A 27,660-nucleotide genomic window follows, 5' to 3' on the forward strand; every position below is an offset into this window, starting at 1 on the left:
ACCTTATTACCCACGATCACACCAAACTGAGATGAATCATAATTTGTCTTTATGGGCCACATTGTGGTGACTACACTGGTATTGTCCCCATGGTTACACCTTGATTAATTCCTGAATTATGTGCAGAACTTCAGCATAAGCAGCTGCTGGGTAGGAACCCAATGTAAACACGGTACCCTGTTTAACTGGGATATCCTATTGAATTATCCTTTATTGTACCACCAGAATGCTATTAATAGTGACACTTCCTTTAAGCTACATTTTTGAAAGTGAGCTAGAAATCACCACAGTGGTAAAGTACTTAGAAGTTATTGCTATACCACTGAAGAAATACAAACACAGTTATTAGATGTATTTTTAAAGGAAGACTTTTTTTTTCTCCCCATATGATTTACTACACTCACAGTTTTTACGTCTTAAGGTGTTGACTGAACAAAATAAAGATTGTGCTTACTTGGCAAGGAAATTTGAAATTGCTGATGCCAAGCATAGCACACTAAAGACAAAGCTATTAGGATTTTAAAGAGTATAGTGGGAAATAAACAGCTAAACACAAAGAGAACAGCGTGGGATGGAAGAGGATCATCAACTCGGTGCAAAGGCAGGCTGGTCCAGGAGCAACTGAAAACAGCAAATAAGGAATGGGGGTTTGTGAACACAGAGCTTTCCACCATCAAATCATGGATGCTGTGTCAGAAAGAGATCCTTTTCAGAGCTGCTTTAAAACATCTGTCAAGAAGATGTGAAGATAAGGTTCAAACAGGATGCACCAAAACCACCTCAGAAACTTGCGCTGCACCAAAAGCACAGAAAGGGCAGAGAAAGCAGGGGCATGCAGAGGTAAAGGAAAACAAGAAAACGAGGACAAAGTTCATCTGGTGGATGCCCTCCTTGTCTTCCAGCAGCTTTTGCTCTACTTGGGTGCAGAATCAGATACATGGATTTGGGCAAAGGAATACAGCTACCACTTTATTGACCAATATTTGTTGGTGGAGAGGGTTTGATAAACTTACACTTAGACCTTTTTTCAAAACATATTTTAGTAAAAAGGCTGAAGATCCAAAGATGGTTATTCCAGGATAAATGCAGGAGTTTTGCAGAGTGAAGATGCTAATATAGAACTAGGAAGGAAAAAGAAAATACTCTAAAGAAATTAACGTCATCTCTCAAATTTTATTCATCCTTTTTTCCCTAAAACTATCTATCTCACCCTAATATTTTCTTGATTCAAGACTTCAGGTCTCTTCTGGTCACTTTACCCTCTACAAGTCAAATCAGACTTCCCACTCTTCCCTGTTATCATCCTAAGAGAAAACTGGGTTGTTTTTTTTGTTTTGTTTTTTTAAACACCAACTCAAAGTTTTTCAGTCAGTTCACCTTTGGATCCCCCTTCATCACCAGTTAAGAGGTGACATTTGAAGTCTGGCAGTTCTTTACATTCAGAGTGGGTGTCTTGATCTCATCTAAAGACAAGTTTTTATTTATCTGCATGTTCTCTTCCTGAAAACATCATTTTTCCTACCTCAGATAACCCCCGAATCAGCATACACCCAATGTACATTTCACACTCTTTTGGTAACTGATCCTCCTTAAGATCAGTTAGGAAGGAATTCAATTTTGCAGGTTCAAGAAAAATCTGCTTGCAAAGGTAAATTAAGTGAAAAATATATTATACTTGAGAATGCAATTGTAATTTATAAGATTATTCACTGAATAATGACCTTGGGAATATCTAGTGAAGATGAGTTTTATGGGGCTATTAGCTGCCAATCCTGAACCTTTTTCCTCATTTTCCCCATTCCCTAACATGCAAGAGTTGTAGTAGCAATGTGTCTTTAGTTTTTGTTAGTCCTGGCTTACCATGCAAGGGGAAGAGGAAGCAATTCTTAATCTGCTGTGTCTAGCTAAGAACAAAAGGAAATAATACAAGTGAGGCACAAGTGAGTTTGCTCTAGAGCCCCAGCGCCTGCCTGTGCTCAGCAGACCAGACATAAGGACACCATGGGGAAGAAAATCCATTTCCAAGCAGGTTGCAGGAATAAGGATGCCAGGTGGAAGGATGGCATGCTTTCACCCTGTTTGTTCTCAGGTTTGTAGCTAAGATGGTTTAAGGACTTGGCATGGGAAAGACAAGAGCTCCCCCAGGAGCCTGGCTTTGGGCTCACCTGGGCACAGGCTGCTCTGGAGAGGGTTCTGCCTGGCCAAGGAACAGCTCACAATCACCACCTCACCTTGAGGAGTGGTGGAGCTTGGACTGTTTTCAGCAAGGAACCGAAACAAATGCAATTTCCATGCAGGCAGACTGCCTCTCCTGGTGGCCAGGGCCAGGAGAGGACTCTCCAGCCTGCAAACAAGTTATAAATAGCAGTATCATTCATGCACCAACAGCAGATATTCCAACACATCTCAAAGACAGTGACTGCAAACCAAGGCAGAGTGACACACACAAACCCATGGCATTCCTAAAATAACCTCTTGTTTGTAGCTCTTGGACAAGGTGCAGCTGCATCCTCCTGGTACAGCAGAAATGTCAAAGGCATCCTCCTCTTTATCCATGTGGATGAACTTGCTAAGAGAAGCCGTGCTGCCGGAGCAAATCAGGTACAGTTTCAAACAGAGATTAAGTGACTTTCACAAGCTGCAAAGAACACTGGAATAAGGGGAATGAAAGGGAGGAAAGATTAAAGGAAAGGTGAAGAGGTGACCTCCTTTGATGAAAAAATGAACAGGTTAAAAACTATGAAGAAAGCACATCCAAAATCCAAAAGCTTAAGCCCTTCCAGTAGTATTCAGACAAACCCCAAATAGGAACAGAGTGGTAAGGTTTCTGGAATCAAGAGATGTGATTTTTGTGAAATACTATTTAGCAATAGTTAATATACTAAATGTATTTGGCAAAATGTTTTTCCTCTCATGCTTTACAAAAATACCCTCTTCAAAAGCCTGTTAGCATACATTTTGTATAAGTGAGACAGACTTAGGAAAATTAGTTTCTAATTAAATAAAAATCAACAGGTGGCACACTATAGGCATATTTTTAATTTCCTCATTAATTATATGACTTTGCCTGAAAATTCTTGTGTGATTTAAAGAGTTTGCAATTTGGACACGACAACTCTGAAAATGTCACATGAAATGTGTTTAAAGTGGATTGTCCCTAACAATGTCATTAATGACAGATGAAAAATACATATACAAGGCAAAAAATTGGAACAACTTGTATTTCCTAATTTTTGCAAGAATAACAATTTTTTCAGACACCAAGATTGCAATTACTTTCTGTTAATAAGATATTTAAATTCACATACACAAACAAAAGACTTGCTGGCTGCAGCTACATGTGCAGCTTTGCACAGGGAATCACAGGATTATTTCTTGTTAAATGTGAAGTGCTGGAACTCTCTGTATGGAGTATTACAAATAAAAATATCAATAAACTGAGCTGGACACAGACTGGATCCTAGTGAGGAAAAGCCACACGAGAGGAAAAGTGACTCTTCCTCACCCCAGCCCTCCAAAGCACATTTGCCTTAATGCACTTTTTTACATGGCTAATACAACTTCAATTTAGCTAACTTTACCTTCCCTAACCCTTGGCTGGAAAACAGGATGGACTGGGCCTGACTTCTGGAACACAGGGCTGGGACACAGAGGGAGTTTTGTTCTTGGCTACACAGAACACGATTTCAGCAGTGTTTTCTATCCCAGGAACTGTCAGAGGCAACTTTAGCTGCAGCAGCACTGGCAGAACCCATTCTGGGTAAAAAGATTCCATCAGAGTACTTCAGACCCTCCTCTGGGAATTTTTAACCAGCACTAAATTAACTCCATATTCCCCCAGACTCCCCCACAGCCATATCTGGGGGTAAACAATGAGTACAATAACTCAACAATATGTTGTTAGTTGGTGATCACACATGAAAGGTGACAATGCCACAGCTCAGAGCAGCAGACTGACATGTAAATGCATGGGTTTTGTCCTTGTGTAAATAAGGCACAGTTTACTGTAGGCTGATTTTTCTCTGTGTGATATCTGGATTAGCAATTAACATTTTAATTAAAGATGGATTAACAAATATTAGGAAAATTACATCTGGAACTGTTCAGTTTAAAATCCACCATATATACACAGATAAACATGTCATTAAGTACAAGTCATTTTCTGGTCTGTGTAAAAATGATACGATTTATGTCTTTGAGAGACAGTATAATAATTTGATATTATTATACACAGAGATAACTACCAAACAAATATAATACATGGAAATTTTTTTTAGAAGCTATATAATTACCATTCAGCTTTAGATGTTCATTTAGTGGAAGTTCTGACTGCAGTTCAAGCTATAGACTAGTTGAACTTAGCTATGCTCAAACAGAGCATGGTGGTGAAGGAGGACACACTGTTCTAAAATGTAAATTGTATTAGCAACAACATATTGAGATTTCTGTACTCTTTGTTCCATTTGCGGGTTTTTGCCACGAGAATAAATCACAGCGTGCTTTCTGTTCTTGTAGCAATCTTTGCAGGGAGAAGCCAGAATCTACACCATGTGCTTTTCACTCTGCATCTGGTCTCCTTTTGTTGAGGCACCCTGGGTGCTGGGTTTGCTTTTTTTGTTGTGTTTTTCTGCGAGGGTAAAACCTCCTAATCTCCATCTCACCTTCTTACCAGAGAAGGCAACATTATGATCTGAGAATAAGTGGCAGTAATGGCCAAGCAAGTCAAATAGAGAATAGGAAAACGAGCATAATGTGTGGAATATTTGGACCTATTTACTAGTCATTAAAATTACAGATAAATAGCACTTTCAGTGTGGTCACAGAAAGGAACTGGGACAAGCAAAATTATGGCAAACAGTATTATCAGAACCTGCAAAAAACTTAACTGTTCTCATCAGCACCTTTTAAACCAATCTGGATACAGCTGAATGATTTTGCATTTCTAAAAATTTACTATACTTGGATGAGTAGTAGTAAATAGCATAATACATACAATGAAGCATTGATTTATAAAACCAGGCTTTTCACTCTTTAGTTCCAAGGTATTTTAGCTTTCAATAAAACACTCAAAAGAAATGAATCCAGAGCATTATAGTCCACAGTTTCTAAAGCAGTGGCAAACAAAATAAAAAAATCTTTTAAGCTAAATAACTTTAAGTTGGCAAAGCTTTCTGGTTATATAGTTGCTGAGTATCTCCTTGGGTTTAACTTCACTGACATGAGTAGTGACAAAGAAATTTATTTCCGACAGGTACTGAGGTGGTAGAACACCCACTGGTGGGTAGAGACGCACATCCAATGAGAAGCAACTGCAACAATTCACAGCTAAGCAAACAAGAAAACTGCATTCCTTTGGAAAGGGAAAAAACCTTTTCATCCAGGCCAATGTTTAAGGCAATATTTATATAGGTCATGTCAGATTTGACTATGACTCCTTTCTGTATATCCAAGTCATACATCTAAAAACTCACATTCAGAGTTTGGAAGGAAGAGGAGACTCAACAATAAAGTCTCTTGTGTCTACAAAGCAACTAGAAAACACTGAGGCAGCAGAAATACGTTTTAGAGCTGCTCACTTGAGTTTAAACATGACATTTTGTCATTTCATGGGCAAACAACAACAGAACAATACTCACAATACAGAGTGCTTACTCTGACACCATCCGTCCCTAAAGGCTGTTCAAACATCTTCATGGAATAGCTTTGTTAAACTGTGGTTAGGACTTCTGCTACTTTTTTTTTTTTCTTTTCCAAAAATACTAATGTATCAGTTTTTGTTTGGATCACACTGAGGTTCAAAGCCTTGGGCTTTACCCACATTTAACTCTGCAAGTGTTGGCACTGGACAAGAGCAGGGCCCATGTAGAAAGGTAGGGATGGGGTGAATTGGTTCCTGAGAGGAAAGGCTTTTCTGGTCTTCCCAGGCAGCCTCATGAATCTAGCAGACAGCAGTGGCAAAGCAAATGCAGCCTCAGAGTCTTTCTGAAAAATACAACTGCATGATTTAACATCTTTGAGGTACTGGGAGCCATTACCCAGCCTGGTCACAGACCACAGCCAGCTTCTCTGCAGAGGCCAATCCCTGCAGCCCCACAAGGCTGTGTCCCAGCAGGAATGTCTGCATTCCTACCGGCTGTCCGAGTATGTGATAAACAACTTGCATCCACTGTGAAGTTCTCGATGTGAATTTCAGAAGCACGGTCCCCATACATTTCCACTGTAAACACTCTAGTGTTTGCACCTGTTCTTTCTGTAAATGTTTTGACTCGTCCTCAGAGCATTCTCTGAAACTGCCAAAGAACCAACACCTCCTTGTTTCTTTAATTTGTCAAGTCATGCACTGCTATTAACATTGCAGGAATAAAATAGAAACAAACAAAACCTCAGCTGCATTATTGAAATAAGAGAAATACAAAGTTCTGGTCATAAATTACACTGAAAGGGAAGTTATAAAATGCCCTCACTGAAGTTGCTGCAATGTTTTGAGAGCAGAGAGGGTATTTGGAAGTGGCACATGTGCTGCCTGAAGCTGAGCTGTCATAGCAACAACCTCATTAAAGCACCCCTCTTGGGAGTGTTAACCTGTATTCCAACTGTGGAAAGATGTCATTTATAATACAACTTAATTTAGTTAAGAGTCAAAGTATAGTAGACAGCAGAAAAGTGAAACTGCTAATTTAAGGTATTCATAAATGAACATGAATACCATATCAAATAGCTGTGAAAAAATCTGACTTTTGCTCTCATCATCTTCCATTTCCTGAAACCACCACACCACTATTTTAGTCTTTAAGACTATGATTTACAAGTTATTGGCAATTCCTCTTTCCTTGCTACCATCCCTCTAACCAGGGCTCAGGATGTGAATTTTTTTATTTTAATCTTACCACCTCTATACAGAAGGCATCACCATCTCAACTGCTCACTTTAACTGTCTCCAGGTCACACACCAAGCTCTTACCCCAGCACCTCACACCCCACAAACACTCCAAGAGCAGGATCTGCTCTGCTCCTCCACTGCACCATCCTCAAGGTGTTTTGCTCAGTATCCATCTTTCCCCCAGAATGCCCCAAAAATGCCAATTCAAATGAACATTACAATCCTTAGAAAGAAACATCTGCCAATGTCCAGGGCTGCCTGGATATGATACTCATCACTTCTCTAATGGAGTGGCTGTGCAGCAGCCGAATAAATTCATTCATATTTGGATTTCACTTTTAAAGATCTAGGATTTAATAACTAATTGACAGCAATAATGCATCAGTACAATATGTTTTGGAAGGACCTTCTAGTTTTCAGAGGAATAGAGATAATTGCAGATGAAAAATGAAAGAAAATGGCACTGCTTAGTAAATGAGTCGTTAACCTTTCAACCCGAGAGCTCCTGCTGGAAGCCTGACCAGAGGGACTGCAAGAGCTCCAGCAGCTGCAAGAGAGAGAATAAAGTTAATTCAATAGCTTTGGATTTCTTTTAGTTCTTTTAAACACTTCCAAACTTAGTCTCCATCTCCCCAAAACAGCTGCTTGCCACAGCATTTTCTGCATCACAAGGCAGGCTCAGATATTTCCCTTTTTGGTAGATCTCACAGTGAAGGTGAGCTTTACATATCTGTGCCCATAATTTGCTGTCTGCAGCATTTTAAGCTGAAACACGAACCAGTCATTTGGTGTCAGTGCTTTGACCTTGAGTGACAAAAATCACAATTTTCCCTTTGTGCTTGCAGCTCCCCAGACAGCAGGAACAATCTCCTCAAAGGTCAGGGAGATGCAGCCTGAATCTGCAGGACAGCACTCCTCCCATGAGAAACTGGCACACAAACTCCCAGTTTTAACTTCTCTGGATCCCAGAAACTGTCTGCAGTCATGACCCATAGTGCTGTCTCTCAGTCAAGATTGCTTGGACAAATTACATGAATGTTTGTATAAATCAACTCTCAAAAAAATACTTTTTTTTTAACCTCATTAAATCTTATAAGGCCTTAATTCACAAACTTGATTCAAATTTCGGTAGAAATTTGAAGACTTGCAGCTCTGTATTTGGATCACAGCTTACAGTGTTATTGCTTAGAATAACAACAGTAATACAGAGACTAAGTAATAAAAGTATCTGGGACTCGCATAAAATAGGTTATTTACATCAGGTTCCTGATACAACTTCAGTTAAAAAGAAAATACTGCTCATATTTGCACTGATTTCAGTTATCCTGCACAGCCACACTTACCAGGAGATGCACAAAATACAATTATTATCTTCTGGTTTGCTAGTTTGTTAAAACAAACCATCTCTGCAGTTCAAGGTATGGTTTTATTCAGTATACATGGATCTGTACAAGACTGTCTGTATTAATGTGTTTATTTGTTAACTGTTGGCAGACTTGCGCAAGAGTACATTTGCAGCCAGTTGCAACTTACAGATTTTACAATAAAAAAGGAGAAATATTGGCCAGATAGTTAATTAAATGGCACCTAAACAGTTTTTTCCCCTTTCACAAATTCCAGTTAGTATTCCAAACCTGTCTTAGGTGCCCCAATGACATGAAAACCAATAAATCTTCATTTATTGTCAGTAGATTTCTAACCTGGCTGTTTTAAACAGCATGATGAACACATTTTAGCAGAATATATTAGCTGTTCCAGTTTAATAAGAGTGAGATTGATGAAGCCTTTCCTTTCTTCCTGTGTACGAAGCACAACACTCAGGGAAGAAAATCCTTTGCATTTTCCTTCTTCAAAAACACCATTGTGCTCTCCCTGGGGCACCATTTCTCCTCCTCGGATTATTACTAGCCAGTCTTCTCCAAAAAAGAAGTTTCCACTGAAATACAAAAGGGATCTCGAGCTTTATCAGCATCCACCTGATGAGAGAGTGGGAGGAAGAACAACCTCAGCCTCAAGGACTGCATTGCTATGCCCAAGCTCTGTACAGGTTTCCCCTCCCTGTCTCCCTCTTTGTTGGGTTCAAAGGCAACACAAACTGAATGTGGTCATCTGGCCCTGACAGGGAATGAGGAGGGGGCACCCTCCCCTGGGGAAAAGCCAAGGTACAGCCCAGGTGGGCCAGGGTCAGAGCTCCATCCCCGACCCCTTGCTCCAGGATCAGCATCAGCAGCACCACCAGCACAGAAGGCATGTCTCAGATCAGATTCTCCGGCAATCAGGGGGTTATTAACGACAAAAGAGAGATTTTTTTTTTTTTCCTGGTATTCTATAACACCTAAGACTACACAGAAAAATAGAAATGCTTCTTTTTTTGTTTTCCTTAAGGAGACCACTTAGCTCACATGTAAAATTGCTCCAAGAGCTAATCCTAATCTTGATGCCTGCACCATTCACATGAAGAACCAGAAGACCACACCATGAGCAATCCTCCACTGCCATCACAGGAGAAGCAAGAGCCCAACACCACTCCTTCCAGAGGTCTTTACTTATCCCAACTGCTCAGGTATTTTCCTTTCAAAACAAACTTAATTTACCAGTTTTTCCAAAGCTTTCCCTAGCCTCCTGTGTAAGAAAGGCTGCAAAGGGAGGCAGGAGTTGTGACCTTGGCAAGTGTACAAGCCCCAGAAGTCAACAGGAAGGAGAGAGATGTTTTGAGAGGAGTTTCTCCCCCAAGTATGGGTTTGCATATTGTTACTGGCTAATGAAATTCATACTCATACCTCCCACTTACTCCTTCTGAAGGATATCCTTTTGGATGTTTTGTGGTCCAGCAGACTTTGACATCTAAGAACCTGCTAGTCTCCTTTTTATTCCTCTTGTAATTAGAACAAATGTTCAGGTTATTGAGAGAATTAAGAAAATCAATATTAATGAGCTTTTGGACTATGTTATTAGACTGTTTCAGCCGACAACTGCAAAGTACACTGGCTTACTTTGACAGGGTTTTGGGTTTGTCTGCTGGTTTTAAACACTAACAGACTTCTCAGGGAAAAAAAAAAAAATAGTAAGTCCGTGCACCCAAGCTGGCCAAACTGTAAAAACCAATAATTACTCACTCCTGCCCCTAAAAACAAAAGGGCTCTAAAGAATGGAGCACTCTACCAAATACAGTTTTGAGTTATGTATTTACATTAAATATAACCAATTACTTTAAAGGACAACCATTCCCACAGCACAAAGTTCACATAAATTTTCCCACAAGTCCCAAATGCAAACACTATCTGCAAAGTCCACATGCTTTGTATTTCACCAAAGCTTTGCAGAATACATTTAGCATAAAAGGAAACAGAGTTAGGTTCTACTCTTCACTTCATCTTTTCTGACAGAAAAGTGTCAATAGAAAGGTGCTGACAGGAAAGCTGACTGCAGCCCGTGCAATTTTATTACTGAAGTATGGTGGGGGGGGGGGATTACTAGGTGTTATTGAAACATCACTGCACTACTGCTGGCTTCATTTTTCCCCTCCTTACAGTAGTAGTGATTTCTATTGGGATGAGTTACTTTTAACCTTCAGTTATTTATCAGTGGGGAAAGAAAAAAAAAAAATTCTTTAAGTCTGGAATAAGGCAGGTGAATGTAAAACACATGTGCGCAGACTTGCAGTCCCACAGTGGGTTACCATTCATTTCTATAAAAATTAGATCTGGATCACCCATGAACTCTTCACTAATACACTCATTCCCAAAGCAAGTACTTCAAGAAGGCTCCTGTATTTTCAGGAAAGAAAGAAGAGATGTTGATTTCCCCATGGCTTATCAAAAACAATGCTTGCACATACCAAATGTTGCTGCTTAACTCTTCATGTATTCAGCAGCACAAGCTCTTTTTGGTTCAGAAGCACTGTGCAGACTGTTAGGGATATATTTTTTGGTAGTGGGCATGGACTTTTTAGCTTCCCATCAAATAAAATAATGCTGTAATTTAACAAGTAGCCCTCTGCCATTCACTTCCAGTTTTGTTTTTTGCAGTCCTGGGGCTGCAAACCCCAAATGCAAATGCAGCATTTGACAGGTACCTGTACCATCAACAGCTGTGACTCTCCGATGAGCTCTGCAGCACCTGGGCTCCTGAAGCTGTAAGGGAATTTCCCAGACATGAGATTTTGTAAATTTGAGAGAGATGAAAAAAAAGGAAAAAAAGAGAGGGCTATCCTAGTCGAGATGAAAGCAGAATTCATGAGGTGAAGTCATATGCAAACCAGTAGGAGTCCCCACTCTGCTAACCATGAGCGCAAAGTCAGTTTATGCCTCTTAGATGTCCCATGATAGACAATATAAGATTATCACTCAGGTGGGGCAACTTTTCCACTCAACAGAAAATGGATACCAAATGAAGTTAAGCAAAACTATTTTATTATTATTTTTTTTAATACTAGTGAGGAGAAATTACTCATGTGCATGTGTAGCCAGGTAGAAGTAAGCACTTCAAGATGACCACCTTCGGCAGACAAGTCTTTGCTCCCCAAAAATCAGCAGACGAATCATCAGCTGACTTCAAAAACAAGCACTCTGCTGTGTTAATTTACTCCTAGTACCACACCAAGGACATGTTGTGCTATATTTAAAAAAAAACTGGCTGCTGTGGGGTGAAGCAGACTGTTGATATATTATGCTCTGACATTTTTCATTAAGATATATAAACTTGCGGAAGACGTGCTCTGGAATTTGCATATTTGCATCATGCTTTTCATAGACACATAAACAGCCTTTAATGCACTTAAATTACTTTGAGCTGCTGGATTAGCAAAGGGCATGCAGTGGAAGGATCCGAGTTGTGCCACACCTACCAAGTCTCAGCACTCATTTTATCAAATGCTTTTAGTTACACTCCTAAGGCTCACAGCCACTTATTAAGTTCTCCTGAATTTTGAAGTCTTTTGCTGGTAAGTCTTCAGAGCAGCAGTCAACTGCAGAATGGCAATCATGGGCAATCACCGAGAGTTTAGTTATGTTACAACTTTTTGTGAGGCACTTCTGGCACAGTGTGATGCCACTGTGGGAAGACAGGCCACCAATTAATGGAAATCAGCATGGTTTCATCAAGGAGCATTTAACAATTCTAAGTGACATAAAATCATAACATGGTTCATATACTCATTACTGAGCACCACTAATTGGTGTGGGGAGTTATGCTGTTTTCAGAAAAGAAGTATGGAACTTATGAATTGTTCCAAGAATATTCCACAGCAAAGGTAGCAATAGCATTAGAAACACAAGCAGGCTTTATACACTTGAATGTGCTTTAAATACTCAGCCTCACAGTTTGTATCAGAGCCGTATTTCAGAATTTTGTCATCATCTGTTGACAACCATCTGCTTCAAACTTCTTACCGCCTTAAGAGTGGCCAAAATTGGATACTGACAGAGAGAATTTCTGTGCAGAAAGCAAACTATTCACAGGACAAAATAAATGTCAAAGGCTGTAGACCTGGACACACAGGCCCAGAAATCCAAGGTAAATAAGAAAATTATAGAAATTTAGATCTGACACTCTCCTGCAATACTACTGGAGAAACAGTTCACAGGTCTCTGAAAATGCAGAAGCAGCAGATTAGCTGACACCAGTTCTCCAGAGGAGTATAATCTACAGAGTAAATAGGTAATATTGTGTACTGTCAACTCTGTTCAACTCACAGCCACTGGAAACCCAGAGAAAGAAATGTAACACAGTAAGTGCAAGCTGAGGAATTCATTCAGATGGGTCTGTACACACACACTGACCTGAAAACCTTGCTCCAGTTTGAAGAAATGTGATAATGGGCCACTTGGGTCAGAGCATCAGATTCTATCTGCTGAAAAAAGCCCTGGTGCTCCTGGCTTTGCTGTACTTAGCACAGCACCTTCCATGGCTCCCCCTCTGCAGGCAAAGCCTAATATACATACATAGACAAATGCACAATACAAACTCACATGGATATATGTGCAATACATTCCCACAGAAGTGGTTTACAACAGCCCTACAGCATCACCTTCTCAGGTGAGTCTCCAAAGGTTCTTTTTGTTCTGACACAGAATAGCTTTGTTTCTTCCAAAGGCATACCAGCAATTCAATGCACAAGTTGTAGGCCTGGGACACCGCTTAAGTTTTCACACTTTTATAATCTTGACCTGCTTCATCTCCTTGCAGAGAATTTAATGTTGCAACCTCAGGAGTTTTGCCTAAGAGGCCTTACTTTAAGATGGAGAAACCATTTGCTCCTCACCATTCTTTCTGAAATCTAAATATAAAAATAAAAACACTTGGCTTAGGACGTGGGCCCAAGGGGAACAAATTCCATTTTGCAGCCTTCCTCCACTCCTTGCACTCTTAAACTCCCACTGCCTGCAAACATCCCTCAGAAAAAAACAACTTCAATAGTTACACAAAATAACATTTTAAACCAAGTGTTTCTGATGAATTTGGAAGGCAGGCCAGTTTCCCTTCAGGAGATATATGATGATCAGCACTGGAGAACACACAGGCTTGACCTACCCCTCATTATACTTTACTAAATACTGCTAGAAAAGCAGCTGCTTTAGGACAGGCTCCAAATGAAGGTCAAGTGTGCTCATCCTTGGATAAATCTGCAAAGATTCGTAGGCAACTGATGTGCTGAGTAAGAAGATGCCACCTATATAATCCCTCCTACTTCTCCAAAGCCAATACACACATTTCATGAAGGGTAGGGCACCATTTAGAAGACCAGCAGATTCTTCAGTATAACAAAAAAACTAGGTTTAACCAACCTAATGACCTGCAAGTAGCAGACCATACACATCCCAGCATACTGAGCTGTCTGGAATTTTCTCTGGTTTTCTGACCTCACAGGAAGGCAGTCTCCTTGCAAAAATTTATGTTCTTACATGAAAAAATATCAAATTAACTTTATTAAAAATACCTTATGCAATAACTCCTCCTGTAGAGGGTTATTACAAATTCTGAAATGAGAAATAATCATACATTTGATGCACATAATTTAAATTAGATAAGAGGAATATAAATATGTGTTCACTTTAAGAAACCAAAGTGAACCAAACATTGGAATAGAAATATTTCAAGAAATAGATATTTCCTGCATAAAAGTCTTGTTACAATACAGACAACATAATTTAATTAGAGGTTCTCTAATTAAGAATTTCTAGTGAAACTTTAATAAAATTGTTGAAAGTTCCTTTACACTTACATGCAACCTGATTCTATTGCATCAAGGACAAAACAAAGAATCCATTGACTTCAGTGGTCTTGATGAAGGTCTGAAAATTATTTGTTTACAAAACATAAAAAATGTTTTGCTCCAGAGAAGAAAAATTCTCATTGGCAAATGACACACTTTGATTTCCTAAGCACACAGCTTTACACAAATACCAATATACTTTGGGTAAATCAGTGTGTGTTTGCATATGCAAAAGAGCATCCAACCAGCAATGAACTTACTTTGCTCTCTCTTCTTTTATCTTTGCTGTATTTGCAAGCAAAAAGAGGCAGGCGTTTTGTGGAAATCTACCTATCATGTAGAAAATTGCTGTGATTTTTTGTGATCTCCTGGCATTAGTGTAACTTTTTCAAACTTGTGTTTTTATGACTACACAATGTTACAGCATTTCTAAAAAAAAAATATACAATAAGAGGGATATATAAAAAATGGTGGTTTTTTGGTACTTCCAGTGCTTTATAATTATTGAGAACAACTCTGCTTGAGGAAAAATACTTTCATGCATGTTAAGGGAGGTGGAGACCCAAGTGTTCTGCACCATATCACAACCTCTGAGAACATTATAAACAGCAGCCCAAACTATTTGACAATATCGAAATTGTATTTTAAAAAAGTGTCACTGACAAGATATTTTTGTTTGTTTCCAGGTAGGTAAATTATAATCACAAAGCTTTAGAAGAAAACCACATGGGAATTTTTGTGGGATCATGTCCACGTGTTCACAGAACAATCTTCTAGACAGTGCACCTCACATAAAAACACTGAATTTGCAGAGCATGGTATCAACATTTGTCTTGTTGCACATCGCCCATCCACACCCTAAAATACAACTACAAAAACCGAAGCTGCAACTTCTCCCCCTCTTTACCCATTCGAGGAAAAACAAGAGTGACTCTTATGAAGTGCTAAAAACAGAGCTGTACAGTAATGAAAAATTTTGAGGAATTATAGGTATTATTTTGAAGGCTTAGATTTTACCTTCTAACACTTATTCTGCTGCACTTGAAGTGTAAATCGTCCAAGAATGTCATGCCCAAAAGTTACCAGGGGATGTGCTACGGACAGCCAGGTAGTAGATAGCCCGAAATACACGGGTGTTTCCAAGAAAAGGAAATAGGTACATCCTTGTTTCTGAAGAAAAGCTGAGTTTCAGCTCTCTGACTCCTCTGGAAGGCCTCATCACTCAGCAGGAAGCAGCAGGAGAGGTGTTTAGGAGCACTGGGCGGGTTGGGAAGCGCATTTCAGGATGCAACGTACCATATCTAGAACTCGTAATGCTGTAATCTGTTTTTCCGCCTCAGAGAATTAGGCTGTATTTCCAACTGCATGGAAATAAAAATCTCCAGGCATACCTCACTTCCAGACTGGCATTACATCATCTCTAAAAAGCCCTATTACTTAGCAGCACACTCTGCATATTGCAGTGTTTTGTTATTAATACACCATTGCAATTTATGGCAAAATGGTCAATAAAAATGCGGTTTCTGAAGAGACAAACAGCCTTCTCTCCAGCATGCAGCCCTAGCCTCAGACTGCCAGGGTTCATAACCACCTCACAGGGAGCCCAGCCCCAATTTTGTACTTACATACTGCTTGGGAAGCAATGACATATGCAACAACAAAATATAATGGGCTCATATAACACTTCCCAGGTATAGAGAAAAATCTAACTCCTGCTATGTGGATCTTGCAAATTAAATCAGATTAATAACATAGTGAACGTATTACTGGCAAAAGCATGTGTTTATCTCTAATGATCCTTCCCAGTTCCCATTAAATCTAATTAAAAGGCACTGACTGAGTTTTATTGGAATTCCATTACTGAGGTCCAATCCTGCTCTCACACAGCCCTGCACCCATGGGAAAAAGCCCTTCCCCCCTGCAGAGGCTCTGGAGCCTCCTCACCAAAAGAATCCTGTCAGCAAGACCATGGCTGGGCTGGGAAGCTCATTCTACAGCTACAAGTCCTGGTTATTTCACTTTACCAACTGCTTAAAAATGCAGATTTGTATCACTTTGCAGCACTGTGTTTTGGTACATCTTGGGAATTTGTCCCATTATGGTCAACAACTGGCTAGCTAGCTGGGATAAGTTTACAAATATTTTCATCTCTTCGATAATTTAAGGGGGAAAAAAATTCAACTCGTTCAATTAAAAAACAAACTAGTGGGTTGGACAGAAGGTGCAAAGTCATTATTTGAGTAATTATATTTTTAAAGAAACCCAATTAGTTCCTAATTGCACTTACAAATTCAAGACCTAGTTCTGCAATGTCTACACTTAGACCAAACTGACATTAAATACAGACTCAATAGTCTGTATGACTCGCTTAGAAGTAGCCAAGTTCTGCTATTTTCATCTTCACTGTTCGTCATTAAGAATGTTTTGAGGAAGTGCAATTAAAATGAGTTCTCTAAGCAAATTTTTTTTTAATTGCATTTGAAGAACGAGACTATTAAGTGACAGATTAATACATAAGAACTAGGAAAAAAGCAACAACACGCTGGCATTCGAAATATGCTACTGTAACAAAAACAATGTTTCATTATCTAAATTGCCAGCCTTTCTAGAGAAAGCCACAATTCTAAATTCATGAGTTACAATTACGTAAGTTCTTAGAGCCAATGCAAAATGGAGAAACCAAATTTCTTCAACTGCAAATAACCAGTAAAGGACCTGGAAGAAGGTGCTGGAGGAGCACTCACTTCCAACCTGCAGACTGAAGTCAATGTGAGTTTTGCCACTTTAAATGCAGAAAGATTGGGGTCCATATGAACCTCAAAGGTATGGCATATGCTCAGATTTACATAGCAGCCGTCACGCAGCTCTTCAAAGGAAGCGCTGTGTGAAGTGGGAGCTTCTCTCCAAGCCTTTGGAGGACAGCTCCTTCAACCTGCCACAGCTCCAACAGAACTGCTGTGATAAATTAGTAAAAGACTTGCTGCAGAACAAGTTTACACATAGTCTTTTCACATCAAACACCTAGTTTTGAACTTTGAAATGCAGCTTAGCCTTTAAATAGTTTGTGTGCTTCTACCACTTTCTTTTTACTAAACTACAGCTCTTGGAAACCACTGAACTTAAAAGAACAACCCAGGTAAGAGAGAATGTGCACATCAGTTCAGAGAAAGCCACACACAGAGCCTGCCCGGGCTCCAGGAGTGCCAGGGGTTTGTGTGTGCACTCACACACTCAGCTGAGGGCAGGCAGACGTCACCGAGTGTCTCCAAACACAGCCAGCCACTGAAACTGCGCTTGTGGACATCTCCCACAATTTCTGACTTTAATTAACCCTTATCACACAAATTCCTTGACATATTTTCACTCTCCTCTGTAATTTTGCATCTTTAATGACAGGCATGTTCTTAAGTAACAGTTTTTTTAGGGTAAATAATAAACAGCAAAGTCACTGTGACCTTGGAATCATCTCTTTTGCACAGAAGATACTAACATTTATTATCTATGTTTGAAACATAACAAAGTTAACTATGGGAACATACACCTCTGTAGTACAGTACAGAAACAGCTTTTTTAGGTTTTTTCAAGAACACTTTCCAACAGATGGCCAAGCTGGAGCTCAGTCTGGTGAAGTACAGCAGTGCTGGTACACCCAGTCTCCAGCATTAAGCTGATAATAACGACAAAGTTGTGTTGTGAAGGCTCCCAGCGCGCTCAGAATCACCTGCTGTGGCACCTTACCAGGCAATGAAGGCCATCAGCAGTCACCCCAAAGAGACAAATTTATCTCACCTGCTTTGTGTCTCAGCCACAGGGATGAGTAATCCAAACTCCCACCAGCCTAACCTTAAGCCTGAAAATTCCATTTCAAAGTAATTTGCTTCCAGATTGCACTTAAATACGGTCAAAGGACACCACAAGAACAATAAATTCCCTGCTAAGTGGGATGAAGACAGAAGTTTTGGAACTGTTTTTGTGACTGCAGAAAGGAGTAAAATTCATAAAGATTTGTCGTTCCTTCTAAAAAAAGCAGCTTTCAAATGGGAAAAAAAATAATTAAAAATCGTGTGATATGCCATCTCTCATGAGCTTAAGTTATGTGACAGCATTTTCCCATCCCATATAAAGTGTCCCTATGCAGGAGCATCTCTTGTCTGCAAGACTTTGCTGAGAAGCTTTTTCACCATGCCAGCACCTGCCTGAGTGCTCCAAAACACTAAAACCACACATGAAAGAGTGGGAGAAGGCAGTAGCTCAGTGCTGCTGACAGCAGTGACGTGCCACCAAAACCCAACACAAACAAGCCTCAGCACAGACAGCAAGTCGATTAATAACGAGCAATGCAACTCATTAATAGTGGTGTGGATACACATCTCACTGACAACACCGAGGGCATCCAGTCAAGCTCCCATTATCTGGAGCATCTCTGCAATTAGGATCACCTCTAGGTAATCGCTCCAATTAATGCAGTGGATCCATGTAATCATGTTCACAGCATCAGACACAAAAATCAAGGATGATAAAAAGGGGTGTAGGAGCCCAGGCAGGGACAGGGTGAAGCTCCAAGGCTGGGAAGAGCTGTGGGAAGGAAACGCCCACCAGAACCACAGAGCACCCATGGGACTGAGAAGTTCCCTTGAGTGTCTGTAGGGAGAGCAGGTAACAAATACTGCCTTCTCAGCTCCCCAAACTGCTAGCAAGATTTTTCTCAGGCTCCTGAAATTCATTTGTGGCAGCTATACTGTGAAGGAATCAGGAAGAACTGGCTGGAGAAGGAAAGGAAAAAACCTCTTTGTGGCTTCAGTGGCACAACCTCACTGCAGCAGGACTTAGCCATTATCCTACCACACTCCCCTGGCTAGATTCCCTTCTGCTCACTTCCCTTTTTCATCTCATTTCCCCCTTTCCATACCATATTCTCTTCACAATGTTTTTTTTACGTACGTGAACTTAAGAGGAGTGTAACCTGGCTGAGGACAGACCTGATAAGAGTGAAAGAATATAACTGTATTTCAAACCCAGAGAAAAGGGCTTAGATAATTCCAACTTTGGTGGGTTCCCCCCAACTCTTTTTTATCTGCTGATGTTGCCCATTGATCTAGAAGAAAGTGTTACCTCTCCCTACAGCATCTCACTGATATTTTATATTGCCATGGCTACCACAACACTGCTATTAACACAACCCATGACATTTTCCCAATTCTCTTATTACCTATGGCTAGCCTCAGTGCATTCCAAATTTCAGTACCTTTCACATACATTAAGCTTAGCATGCTCCAGTGACTCAGAATTTCCTCCTGTAAAGGAAAATCAGCTTGGTATGGTCAATAATTTTTGCAGTGTATCATAAAGTTTATCTGATGTGCAAATGCAATTCCCTTTCTGGATGCCTCATCCTGAATCCCTTTTAGGTTGAGACCACTTGACATTTTTTGTGAAACAAAATGCCTTTTAAGTCATAATTTGTGCAGTGCTCAGTTTTGATAAGACATGACATTATGATATGATGAGTTAGTTGATTCTAAGTAAATTTGATTTATCCCACTTTTGGGGCTGGTATGATTTACAAGGATGCTGCCTTTTAAAATAGGATTGATTTTAATATAAGCTGACGGCAACTTTTTTTTTTTTTTAGTGAAACACTAAATCAGAGGAAGGTAACTATGGGGGGGAAAAAAAGTAAGATTAAACAAAATTTAAACACCAGACATTAATATTCATGCATAATTGGCATTTGCTTACCGCTATGAAGGAATACAGAGCAACAAATCAGTTTCCAAAACAATTCCACAAAATATTTGGATCTTTGATTTTTATTCGTAAGATCAGATGCAAGCTACAATTGCTGAAATCTGATCTGACCGTTCTGTGAATACCATGGAAAGTTCTTGAAATATTTTCCATCAAACAAGCACTACCACCACCACGAATCTTTGTGAACCAAAGCAAAAGCATATGTACCCTTCATAAAACTGAAAAGATTTCACGAGAACCTTTCCTCTCAGGCTGTTCAAGTGCCGTTCCATGGAATACTATCTCATTTCCTCCCAATATCCCTGCACCTTGTGATGCAGTGTTTTAAACATGCAAGTTTGTGATGCTGCAGCAATACTTTTCTCGTTGATGGGCAGTTATTTCTCATTTTCGCAGCATGAATCACCTTTGCAATTCTGATAGCTACGTGGGAAAGGGACGGGAGAGGCTTGGTAGTTCGGCTGAAGCAGAAAGCTATACCCCAGACCGACTGTGCAGAGGCATCCGCACTCACCCAAACGAGTTGGAAGCAGTTAGTAAACAATTTAGTAGGTAATGTGTACGTGATGGAGAGGAGGTGGATGTCTAACAGTGAGATTTCAAGGCTTTAGAGAGTTACATTTTTACTGAAATCTAACTAAACCCTCGCAGACTGCGTACACCACCAGCCAGGGCATCTCATTCATGAGACCACGCAGTTTGGGAGCTGAAGGGCTACGACAAGCCGACAGACAATTTTTTGGTGAGCAGGGTTTTCCATAGCGGTGAGAAAACCTGAGTCAGAGTAGCACATCGCCGTTCCCACACCTGAGCCGCACAGAAGGCGGACTTGGGCTATACTTAGAAAATATCCAATTCAAACACCTCGCATGAAAATGAGAGCGCTCTGGTGACTGTGCAATAAGCGACACGAAACCCGGAGCCCCGCTCCGGCGGGGGCACCGCAACCCTCTTGGATCAGGGACTGCTCTGAGCGGAGTTGGAAGTTCCGTGATCGCCCACCCCCGCGGCTGCGGGACCCCGAGCCCCCAGCCCAAACCCAAGTTCAGGCACGGAGCGACTCGGGGACATTAAGGAGGGAACTTTTGGAAGGCTGTGGGGAGCGGAGGGCGCTCGCCGTTCCTGCGGCACATCTCCGGGGCTGGCTCGGGGAGCCGGGACCGGGGGTCGCCGGCAGCAGCGGCTCTTCCCCCCAGCCTTGGCGGATCGCACCCCGTGGTTCGTGCCCGGTGAGGCCACCGGGACCACTGGGGACATCATCCTGCTCCTCGTCCCCACAAGGTTCGCCCCAACCCAAACGGCGCGCCCGCAATCCAGGAGCGCGGTGATGGAGCGCGGTGATGGAGCGCGGTGATGGAGCGCAACGAGGGGAGCGCGGTGATGGGTGCGCTCCGCGGCCGCGCCCGTCCGCGCAAGGCGCAAGGGAGCAAAACTTCCCGAGCAGAGACGGCGGAAAGTTCCGCGGCTCCGCATCCCTCCACGGACGCGCCTTACCTCCGCGGGCTGCCGCTGCCAGCGCCTCGGCGACGGGCGGTAATCCCCAGAGCGTCGCCAGGGCCAGGAGGAGCGCGGACATCTCGGCAGGAGTGCAGGAGAAGAGGCAGGAGCCGAGCGTGTCGGCCGCGGGTGCGGAGCGGCAGAGCCGGTGCGGCAGGAGGCGCGGCGGCACCGCCGGTACTTTGCGGAGCGCGGAGCGCGGCTGGGCTCGCCGCACGCAGCGAGCGGGCAGCGCGGGGCGCCGGCGGCCGGCAGAGCCGCGCTCCGCCCCGCACCGCCCCGCGCACCGCCCCGCGCCGCCCCTCACGGCTCCGCGCCGCCCCGCGCGCCGCCTCGCGCGCGGCCCCTCACGGCTCCGCGAGGGCTCCGCGAGGGCTCCGCGCGCTGCTCCGCGCGCCGCTCGTGCCGCCCCCCCCCACCCCGGCACGGCCGCGCGCCGCCCCCCGCACGCGCGCGCCAGAGGCGCGAAGCCACCTCAGGGGAAGCGCCCCTCGGCCCCTGCCCCTCCCGGCCGGCGTGGGAACCGGGATTGCTCTGAAATTCGAGGGCTTCAGGCTTTGTTTTTTTTCTTTAATTCTCAAAGACGAGTGAGGCTCAGGGAGGAGGAGTGAGATAGCAAAAAGAAAAATAAATATATCTATTTGGAAAAATAAAATAAAAATTGAAAGGCCACCAGCCCTTCTGCCGTGGGAAGACGCGGGGATGGCGATGCTGAGCGAAGGGAGCGCGGCCTCAGGATCTGAGGGCGAAGCCGTGCTCCGAAGCTGCCCAGGTAAATTTGGCTTGGGTTAATGATGCTCCACAGCATCGCAGGATGATTTATGATGAACACTAAAGCCCATCCAGTTCCAACCCTCCGCCATGGGCAGGGACACCTTCCAGTAGATCAGGGCTCCAAACCTCGGCCAACCCGTCCTTGAATAGGGATTTGTTTTTAGGTAATTCACTGACAATGAAAGTAGGGTATCACTCTGCTTTAACAACACAATGCCATCTCCAATGACCGCTCAATCGTCTCTGGGTGTTGTCCTGAGTAAGTCTCACTTCACAGTCCATACTGCCCGTTTAGACTTTATGCGACTTTACACAGGAGTATCACCTTGAAATGGCCCCATAGCCAAACTACAGTTTATCACATCTTCACGCATTTGTTTTCTTCCTTTTTTTTTTTTTTTTTTTGAAACAAAACAGACATTTAATAGGTGAAAGATGATAAAGCTTCTACATCATCCTCAGATATTAGTTTTCTCCAAAGACAGCCGGGTGCTAATATTGATGGCTGAGACCTTCACATTCCAAGGGTAAAGCCTCAGCTCTTTCACCTTCACGTTTATATCCACAGCACAGAACCTAAATACCTTTTATATGAAGCACTACCGCCAAGAGGCTTCCAGGACCACAGAGACCAAGCAATGCTGAAGGACAGAACAGTACACAACGTAGTGTGCCAAATATTTCATTATTTCTGTTGAACTGGAGGAAGTTCAGTTGCCCAAGAACTGAAGAGCCCAGTCAGGGTTGCAGAGTCGCCTCTGAGGTCAGGGACTGTCAGGACTCACAGAGGGTTGCAGGTTTGCTTGTTGACAGGAAAGAATTTACAGCCAAAAGGGAAAATCCAGTTGGATCAAATTCTGCGTTCATCTACTGCCTTTAAAGCCTGTGTAATTCACCTACAGTCAATTAGTATTTATACAGCCATAACTGAGCAGAATTATGGATCCCAGAGCAGAAAACCTTTGCCGATACAGAAACAGGTCTGAATAAAGATGAAAAAATCTGGCAGTGTCCGTGGTCTTGGAAATCGGTTGCTTTTATAACCAAAATGAAGTCATGCTGAATGTCACACTGGAACATCATTGCACCGGGTTTATGTAAGAGATTGCTCTGTGTCCTGCCTCAAACGCCCCAAGCCACCTATACTGCTCCTTGGTTAATTGTGGCTTTATTTGAGCAACATTTTTCATTTCACATATGAAAATGTGTATATACTGGAGCAAAGTGAGGAAAACGTGTGAAGGAAAGCAAGGCAATTCCAAGTTTTAAGGAGCTCCTCTTTCAATCAGTGACATTTCCTCCGTGCCAGGACTGTTACATGGTATAAAGAAAAAAACACACATATTCACAGCGAACAGCGAGCAGAGCTGTCCCAGCATTCTCAGGTATGGAACTGTCTTTGCGGAATTGTCTTCTTTCATCTTGCAAAGTCTTCTCGCATCTTCTGCAAAACTTTCAAGGTCTGCAGGGTTGCAAGTGGTCATGCTTTTCCCCCAAACAATCTGTTAATTGGCGTGCTGCCCTTTCGTGCCTCCTCACAAAAGCACCTCAGTTAAAATCGTGCTTTCCCAACATCTAATTTGCTCCTTTTCATTCTTATTCTATACTTATTTAACAACAGTCCTCACTACTCTCCGTGAATAATTTCCTTTAATGATACCGTGCCATTTAGTGCCCATTTTAAACATTAGTATTTATGAGAGACTTTGAAGAACTGATTGATCTTGCTTTCAATACTGCTGATCACATATGCACATAAGCTTGTTAAAATATTTAAATTATATTTATAATAAAAGTCAATGACCTCCTTATTTACAGGATATAAATTGTCGATATGGAATATGCAGTGAGAATTATGATTAAAAATGTAATTACTGATAAGTAATTATTTTACAAATTGCCCAAAAATGTAACTTGCTTTAAGATAACACCATGAGGCGAGAATTCTCATAGGAGTCTGGTTTTAAAAATACAAGCTGTTGAACAAATAAAATTTGACCTTTGAAAAATCATTCCCCTCAGCTTCATTTCCATTAAACATCAGTTGCTATGAAGTGATGGAAGGTACATCTCTATAGGATGGAACGGGATGACCTCAACAGTACAGTAAAAATATATAGGAGTAACTGCCACTCTCATCTCTCCTTTCCACATCCAAAAAAAAAGCTGCACCAAGAACTGAAAGTTTTAATGTCTACATTCTATGAATAAACAAAAATTATTTGTTGAAATTACCATAATCCAAGGTAGTATCTAAACATATATTATAATAAAAGCTTCAAGCCATCACCTGCTGTATGTCGGGCTTTTTACCCTCAGACTTGAGAAAAGGGAATGGCGATTTTAGCTGGAAGCAGTTTCTGCGCTTCCAGCTTCCCTGTTGCTGTTTGAATGCACACAGCTGTGTTCAGATTTCTGAATGTCGAGACACGCAGGACCAGTGGCAGGTACACAGCTCAGGAGCCAGACTGGCTTGTCAAATATTTATTGAAGTCTTCACTCAGTCCCACTTGAAAAAACCAAACCAGGGGCACTGGGGAGTTACACAGAGAGCAGATACAGTGGAGAGCTACAGAAAGGAATCCAGGGAATCTTTTTTCCTTGCTACAGCCAAAAAAAGGAAGTTAATTGCATAGGAGACTGGACTGAAGTACTTGTCAGAAGTAAATTCAAAGTTAAAACTGCTGTTAGAGATCTGTTCACACCTACGGTACTTTATAACTTCTTCCTCGTAATCAGAGTTATTAACACTGACAAGTTAAATAAATTAATTCATCAAGCTATAGAATATTATGAAATCTCTTATTGAGATAAATTAAACAAAGTAGGACCAATCATTCATACTTGCTGGTATAATACAACACAGGAATATTAATTATCACCAAAAGGTAATTCTGGCATTACTCACTACAAAACTGCCTGGATTGCACCACTGAAATTTGGGGTGTGCTCTTGTTTATCGTGTACCAGCCACGGCCCTCGAGTGGCTGTGTGGGCCAGCAGGGATGGTGGCACCAGGGACTCCCCCAGTTCCTGATGTGACAGGGGCAGTGGGGACAAAGGTTGCTGGCTGGTTTGTAGCCCTTTGCAGAGCATCCCAGTGCCTGGCCTGGTTGCTAGGGGATGGTGCTGGCAGCCAGTCCAAAGGCGGTCGGGTGCCCTGCCCTGTCCCACCACACAGAGAAAAGTTGCCAGGCAGCAGCTGACACACGAGCAGAAAGAAGGGAGAGAGTATTTGAGAGGATCGAGAAGAGAAGAAAGACCAAAGATTAAAAACAGAACAAAAAAACCCAACCTCTCTGAATTCAGGGGGTTGCGTTACACGCTGTCCCTGCTGGAGAAAACATCCCTGAAGGAATTTTTCATTACTGCAGTGCAACATTGGTTTCATTATTAAAGACTTTCTGAATGTGCATCTCCAACAGCTGCAGGAAAAGTTCTCCATGTGTGAGCTGTAATGTGGATATTTGCATACCAAGTGTCACGGATGGAAATTGCTGCCTGGCATTCCAGATGATTTGGCATGGTTTTAATCCATAAATTGGGAGGTATTAAAACCCACATAAAAACAGATCAGTGTGAAGACCCTGCCTAAGAACTGCAACAATAAATGGGACACAAAGCAAAATGCAAAGTCCTAAACCTGGAAACCATGACCTTGAGCTGCACTAAACTCCATCTTCCAGCTATTTTAAAGAAATTCTGATTTTTTTTTTTTTTAATCTTTGCAAAATGCTTGAGAAGTGGTGCTGGCCCACACCAAGGGAAATGCAATGAACTGATGCAACTCTGCTAAAGGGCAGCTCAACGCCAGCTTGTGGTACCCAGACATCTGCTCAGGACAAGTGACATTTTGCAGTTAACTGGACATGCTTAGCGAAGGCATAAATGGGAAATCTTAATGCTGATTGCAAGGTTTGCTTCTCGTAAAAATAGCCTCATAAAAGTTATTAGAACAGAAAAGAACTCATCACCTTTCGAAATCTGTGTAAAGGACAATTTTGAGACACACACACAAAAAAGCATTTCTTTCAAAAGAAACTTCAAAATCATTCGATTACCCAACAAACGATGCCAACAACAGGCCAACTTCCTTACATGCCATCCTACTGTACTCAGAGGTGCTGCACCCATATGCAGGGAGAGATGAAATTTATTTCCAATTAGTGGAGTAGAAACTCTTTGTCCAAAAAAAAAGTTCATAGTCAGTGCTCAGAAAAAGTATGAAAAGTAGAAAAAAGGAGAAAAATATCTGGCTCCATCTGTTTCAAACACCCATGGTAAAATTTGTGACCAGACCATGTGTCACACTAGCCAGTCCAAAGTATTTCCTTCACCCAAAATAAATATATTCTATAGCTCTGAGTAAGACAATAAAATTACCTTTGTTTAATACAATGTGATTTTCTGAGATGGTGGACAACTAAAGTTCATCTCCCAAATACCCATGAGCATGTGCTTAATCATTAATTTCTTCTACATCTTTAGCCTGAAGGTCCAGTTACTGAAATTGTTGAGATTTGGACAACTAAGTGCCTTTCCAGTAGGACCAAGGGGTAGCAGAGATAACCAGTCCTACTATTAGTAATTTAGGATTAACTCCATAGTTTGTGGTATTCACACAACACCTATTCAAAAACCCACATGCAAATTGCCAAAGGAGAAAACTCATCTTTTTTAATTTTTCTTTTTTTTTTTTTTCCTTTAATTAGGTCTCAATGAAACTTCTTTATGAAATCTTCCATTTCATCGTGTAAGTGTTGTGAAGTGTACAACTTTGTCAACCTCTTTTATTTTCCTAAACACAGCATCAGGAATAACCCAGTAGGATCTTTCTCAGTGATGGTAAATGATTAAAAAAATAATAATGCATAATGTCATTGAGAGAAGTCATTATCCATTTCCACTATCTCTTATTATATTCCATATCTTACTGTTTTCAAGGGTCTTATATTTGGCATTTGCCATAAGCACAGAAGGAATATCTAAAAAAATAAGGGTTTTTTTTTTAAGACTTGCATCTGGCTGAAACTGGAGATACTTGTGCTGTAAATGGATGCTATTTGACAAATATCAATCATGTATTCCTAGTCATGCAGTCTAAGAAGAAAATATGATATAGCACAGAAATAGGGATGCCTCTCTTGACAAATCTGGGGAGCTCATGGTTGCTCTGCATGCCCTGGAAATACAGAAACCGTTTCTTCTTATGCAATAAAATCAACTGTAGCAAACATATTTATTATTAAAAAATTACAGTTGCCACTCTCTTTTGTTTCTTCATGCCAAAATTATTCCAACTTGAAGCAAAGCAGTGATGGCTGTGCTGACTTTGTGTTTCAGGTGATTTTCCTAAGGGAAGAGCCCTCCCTCTCCACTCCAAACATACCTGCACAATGCTCCACTCAGCCTTAGAAACTCAGAGCATTTTACCTTCTTGATAAACCTTACACACTTGCATTGCTGAAGGAGCCTGTACAAATGTTTTCCTTCTGGCACAATATTTTTCTACAGAGAAGTGGAATTTTACTATTTGGATGAAGTT

At 41.5% G+C, this 27,660-nt stretch overlaps 1 protein-coding gene across 1 annotated transcript in view; it reads right to left on the minus strand.

Moving 5' to 3' along the window:
- The window catches only part of LOC116998804 (low-density lipoprotein receptor-related protein 1B-like), a 535,307-nt gene extending 513,778 nt beyond the window's left edge, over positions 1-21,529 (minus strand). The window contains exon 1 of the mRNA XM_033064919.2: positions 21,339-21,529. Coding sequence (XP_032920810.1) covers positions 21,339-21,420 — 82 coding nt within the window. The 5' untranslated portion in view covers positions 21,421-21,529. The remainder of the gene's footprint in view (positions 1-21,338) is intronic.
- Between the last annotated feature and the right edge of the window lie 6,131 nt (positions 21,530-27,660).

This window comes from Catharus ustulatus, chromosome 7, assembly GCF_009819885.2.
Source record: "Catharus ustulatus isolate bCatUst1 chromosome 7, bCatUst1.pri.v2, whole genome shotgun sequence".
Classification (NCBI taxonomy): domain Eukaryota; kingdom Metazoa; phylum Chordata; class Aves; order Passeriformes; family Turdidae; genus Catharus; species Catharus ustulatus.